General features: G+C 38.5%; 1 protein-coding gene across 4 annotated transcripts in view; it reads right to left on the bottom strand.

The window, feature by feature from the left end:
- invs (inversin) overlaps positions 1 to 6,000 on the bottom strand; it is a 47,283-nt gene that overhangs the window by 40,225 nt on the left and 1,058 nt on the right. For all 4 annotated transcript variants that reach the window (XM_083529875.1, XM_083529878.1, XM_083529877.1 and 1 more), the window contains one exon: positions 2,308 to 2,420. In XM_083529875.1, coding sequence (XP_083386001.1) covers positions 2,308 to 2,310 — 3 coding nt within the window. In that variant the 5' untranslated portion in view covers positions 2,311 to 2,420. The remainder of the gene's footprint in view (positions 1 to 2,307; positions 2,421 to 6,000) is intronic.

Here is a 6,000-nt window from a genome sequence, read left to right as displayed (position 1 = left end):
CATGTTGTGTTTTCAGTTTTCTGTTAAACTAAACACAATGAAATGATAATGAGTGCCAGAGATGCAATATGGACTGCTGATCTATAACTGATCATGTGACAGGAAGTAAGTAGAGCTGTATTGATTTTATCCACCATTGTACTTATGGTTGTTAGGAATCGCAATCCCGGAGTAAATCGCAGTTTATTTGGGACGCTAGGGGCTCCACTCAGTAAATCCCACCTCCCACCGCCAGCATAAAGTCTACCCAGTACAAATACAGGATGGCACAATTTTTCGTTTTGTTTCCACACCTCTGTGAGCTGAACACGTACGCAGACAAACACATACAGCCCTCAGGCAGGCTCGCCCCTTCCTCCCAACAGCACCTAATTGGGCAAAATCTCTGATCTAATTAAACGTCCAATTAGTAAGAGAAGGGCCATTTAGCCATTGGCGACTGGAAATAATACGATTGAAAAAAAAAATAACAAACAGAAAATCAATGACAGACAAGAGAGGCAATGAGGGCTAATCTAGATGGATATGTAACCTGCAGATAGAGATGCCTTGTTCGACAGGATTGGTGTGTGTGTGTACACATGTTATTCATTACACACTACTAATCATATTACTTTGCAAACACATGCTCACACGCACAAAATATTACTGTGTCAGTGTATTCGGTAAGCAAAGGGGAATTGGGTGAATTATTCTATTAACGCGCTTACGCACCCATAAAAGAATCAGCAGCCCATCAATTATTAACAGCCCACTTAACCTTGGATATGGTGAGGCCTCCCTGAGAAACATTCACTTAGCCCCTACTTCATCAAATATTAACATCAGGGTCATAGTCATTATGGAGCCTTCTACATGGCAATGAAGAAAAGTCAGCCTACATGCTGAGATTCATGCAACAGAGGCTCCAACGTGCTGTAATAGCATCTGAGGCATTGGTTTTACAATTCTCTGAAAATTTCCCTCCTTGCTTCAGCAAAACAACTGTTCCATGTAAAGTACAGTATATACACTATATTAAAACACCTGACTTTTCCAGCCTTATGTGGTTTGTCTACAAACTCTTACCTTAAGGTTGGAGGCACAGAATTGTATAGGATGTTTTTGGATGGGGTAGCGCTAAATTTTCAAAAAGGACATAGGAATGGTCAGGATTTTTTCCTTTTATGAGAAATTCTTAAGATAAGATAAGATATATCTTTATTCGTCCCACGGTGGACCTAAAACGATCTTCTTTTTTCAGCTTCTCCCATTAGGGGTCGCCAGAGCGAATCAGCCGTCTCCATACTACCCTGTCCTCTACATCTACCTCCTCCAAACCAACTACCTGCATGTCTGCCCTCACCACATCCATAAACCTCCTCCTTGGCCTTCCTCTTTTCCTCCTGCCTGGCAGCTCCATCCTCAGCATTCTCCTACCAATATACCCCATGTCCCTCCTCTGCACATGTCCAAACCATCTCAATCTCACCTCCCTCACCTTGTCTTCAAAACGTCCTACATGCGCTGCCGCAAAACGTCTTTCAGGTACAGAGTGAGAAGCCACCATGTGACACTGTGCTCAAAATGCGAGGCTGAGACAAAACACACTTGCCACTTAAAATGTTCGTGACTGAACTCAGATTTGAACAATGTTCTGCATGTAAAAAGGATTGCATTTATTAAAGCCCTGTACTGAAATGGTTTGGTACGAATACCTGTATCGTTACACCCCTAATATGTATAGTGTTGCATGCACTCTCTTAGTTATATCACATGCATGAATCATTGCAAATTTTCTTTTCACCCTTTTTATATAGAATCATGGAAAATAGCATGTGGTCGAGAGCCTTGTATTATTTTGCATTATTATTACAGGTAATTGTATGAAATTGCAATTCTCATGTTTTCTTTCATTCATTATTTCTTGGGATTGGACATCCAAAAAAAGTCAACAATGCTTTATTCAATTCAACCCAATTCTGTAAAAATATTAAAACATGCCTGTGGATTAAGTAAGCAGCTGACTGAGCACTAATTATATGCACTTTATCTAAGTGTTCAATTCAGTTTTATCTATTAAAAAGGTCCTTGAGATGGACAAGATAATGTATAAGTGTATATGTGCAACTTAAGGTACGAAGATTAAGATATTAAATATTAATATCCGATACTGGCCAGGCAAAAAATTATTCATAATGTCTTCTTACTTTGGTTTATTCTGAATACCACTAAGGGATTCCTTTCCAGAGAAATGGTTACCTTGTTAGTTTGGTATGAACAGCTCAAAAGGCTCATTTAAATGAAAACCAAACCGTTGATTCTTACCATGATGGAGTTCAGGAAGACACAGGATGCCTCAGCAGATGTTGCCCAGCTTTGTGTTCCCTTGCTGGGCCAAGAATCTCTGCAGGTCCCCCTGGCAGCTCTATTGCACCTTCCTGAGGATCAGAGACAATGCATAAAACACACACACACACACACACAAGCACACACACATATGCTCTCTCACAGAGCACCAAACACCTGCTCTGAGCTAACCTGCCAAAGCTGCTCTTCGGACCAAATAGATTACACTCCACTGTCACACTGCCGCGATTATCTGCTTGACATTTTAGCTTCATTTAAATTCAATATTATAAGGAAAATAACATTAATATTTAAAAACTATTGTTTCTTCATAGAGCTTCGAAGCTGTAAACATGTACATCAAACCTCATGCGTCTGTTTTAGCGTATGCTAAGCGCATGCTAATGATGTGATTCCTATAAAGATTTAAACATCTAGTGGTGTCATATAAGTGTGGTGGTCAAGTAAAATCAGTCTAAAGCCAATATTCATATACTAACATTCTTCTACTAATCTTTTAAATACTTTGAAATATATAATATATACAGAGTGTACAATATGGCTAAAATTTAAACTGATCTAAAATCTGAACATCACTACCATATGTGGTTTGTATCCAAACTGCTGCTGGACTTTATTTTCCTAATACTATTGCATGTTGTAACTTTACAATTTCCCTTTACTTGAATTAAAGGACTTTTTTCCAGCATGAAAAGCATGAACGCTAGTTCGACATGGTTTGCCAAGGTCGGACTGGAATAACTTGAGGGGTCTGCCCTGACCTCAAACCCAATGAATACATTTGGGATGAACCGAAAACTTTGTGTATGTATATAAATACAGTCCCCTCCAAAAGTATTGGAAAAGAACAGACAAAAAATATCTGGGTTTTAGTTGAAAAGATTAATATAAATTTAATATATCTGGGTTTTAGTTGGAAAGATTAACATAAAACTGAAACGAAATATCAGCTTTCACTTTTTGATATACATTTACATATAGACATGTTCACCATCCTAGAACATAGTAGAATAAGTTAGAAACCACTAATTTTTCATGTGACTAAAAATATTGAAACGTGACAAAAAAGATACTCAGTTATACACTGTGTGATTGATTGCTAAAGAGTTGACAGCTCTGATTATCCACTTTCGAGCCTTTGTGTTTCTTCTGCGAAGACTGTATTTGTTTTTAAAACAGTATAAACCAAAATTAGTACCAGAGAGCTGTCTATGGGAGAAAAGCAAGCCATGCTGAAGCTGAGAAAAGAGCAAAAATCACTGGGCATAGCCAATAGAGTAATTTCTGGAAAAAAAAGAGGAAACTATTGATGCACTAAAGACCAGACGCTGAGCAGGTGAGCCAATGAAAACAAGCTTTTGTAAAAACGAGGACAATGAGTTGATGACAAGTCGTTGTGAGAATTATGATGGAAAAACCCCAAAGCAACCATCATTGACTTCTCCCACTGGTAAAGTCAAGTCAAATCAAGTAGGCTTTTTTTGTCATTTCATCCATATACAATACAGTATGCAGTGCAATGAAACACGGACAAAGGTGCTGCATGGAACAACATAAGATAATGCAAAAACACAAAACTATCTCATCATAAATCTATCTGACCAGTACAGTAGATCAATAAAACAATTAAATTAAGATCTTTGGTGAAGCCATAACAAATTCATCATTTTACACTAGTTACAGTATCAACCATGGTGCCCTGGGGCTGTTATCCAATCACCAGTTAAATTCTTATCCAGCTCTCCCATTATCCATCCCCTCACCATGATGTGTATAAAACTCATAATCTTACATTCCAGTGCTCATGTTAGTTCTCACTCTCCAGTGTTTTGTTTTTCTTTCAAAGACTATAATCACACTCTTGATATCACCCGAATGAGGATAGGTTCCCCTTTTTGAGTCTGGTTCCTCTCAAGGTTTTTTCCTCATAACATCGAAGGGAGTTTTTTCTCGCCACAGTCGCCATGGCTGCTCATCAGGGATAAAAACACATCGTTCACCTTAACTGTTAAATTCTGTAAAGCTGTTTTGAGACAATGTCTGTTGTGAAAAGAATTCAACTTGACTTGACTTGACCATGATAAAGAGGTTAGTTGTCACTAATGAATGAATGAATCTATCTATCTATCTATCTATCTATCTATCTATCTATCTATCTATCTATCTATCTATCTATCTATCTATCTATCTATCTATCTAAATGCTATAAAAGTATAGGAATTTTACAAAAACAGTAATTTCTACTGCACATAAACATTTTTCTGAATATATTACCAGTCAAAAGTTTGGAAACACATTCTTATTAAATGTTTTTTTCTTTATTTGTATTGATTCCAATATTCTATATACATTTTGGAATAGGGGTGTAACGGTACATGTATTTGTACGGAGCCGTTTTGATGCAGGGCATCAAAAATGTGTACATGCACATGTGTACAGAATGCAATCTGTTTTATCCGTGTTAAAGTTCCATCAAGAACATAAAGTGGCGGACGGCAAGTTTGTTTAGTGTCACTGTAATCTTTTTTCAATTATTATTTTTATTATTAGTAGTAGTTAAATTGAAAAAATACACAACAATGGCAGGGTATAAGAAAGAAACTAAAGTTAGCACTACTCACTTTGTACCGGAAATATGATTTGTAATGTGCTGAAATTTGATTTGAAATACAATTTGTAGGCCATTGTGAAATTTTGTTTTGCGCATTCGTGAAACCGCACCACTACTGTTTTTACGAAAGTCTAGCGATATGGATTCTTTTGCGTTTTATGTACAGTTTTATGTATTTCTTTCAAAAGGAGAAAATCCTGAGAATTATGCATGGGGGATGCCAGATAGCGGATAAATAAAGGATGGAAGAAGTGTGCAGTAGGAACGACAGACTGGTTTAGGGTAGAGGTTGGACTGCATCAGGGATCGGCTCTGAGCCCTTTCTTGTTTGCAGTGGTGATGTGCAGGTTGACGGACGAGGTCAGACAGTAGTCTCCCTGGACTATGATGTTTGCAGTTGATATTGTTATTTGTGGTGAGAGTAGGGAGCAGGTTGAGAAAAGCCTGGAGAGATAGAGATATGTGCTGGAGAGAAGAGGAATATAAGTCAGTAGGAGTAAGACAGAGTACATGTGTGTGAATGAGAAGGAGGGCAGTGGAGTGGTGCGGTTGCAGGGAGAAGAGGTGGAGAAGGTGGAGGAGTTCAGCTAGAGAGAGGTGAGATTGAGATGGTTTGGACATGTGCAGAGGAGGGACATGGGGTATATCGGTAGGAGAATGCTGAGGATGGAGCCACCAGGAAGAATGAAAAGAGGAAGGCCAAGGAGGAGGTTTATGGATGTGGTGAGGGAAGACATGCAGGTAGTTGGTTTAAAAGAGGCAGATGTAGAGGACAGGGGGTATGGAGACGGATGATCTGCTGTGGCGACCCCTAATTGGAGAAGCCGAATGAAGAAGAAGAAGAAGAAGAAGAAGAAGAAGAAGAAGACATAATTCCACATGGGTTCTTTCAGAGTTTGGATGTCTTCAACATCAGGGGTGTAACGCTACACAAAATTCACGGTTCAGTATGCACCTTGGTTTTTTATTTACCCAATTTTATATTTTCAATTCTTCATGTTTTGTTCTGATGGCAACTTTTGCGTTGATGACAGCTTTGC

Source organism: Silurus aristotelis, assembly GCF_946808225.1.
Source record: "Silurus aristotelis genome assembly, chromosome: 25".
NCBI classification, from domain to species: domain Eukaryota; kingdom Metazoa; phylum Chordata; class Actinopteri; order Siluriformes; family Siluridae; genus Silurus; species Silurus aristotelis.
This window is presented reverse-complemented; position numbering and strand designations above follow the sequence as displayed.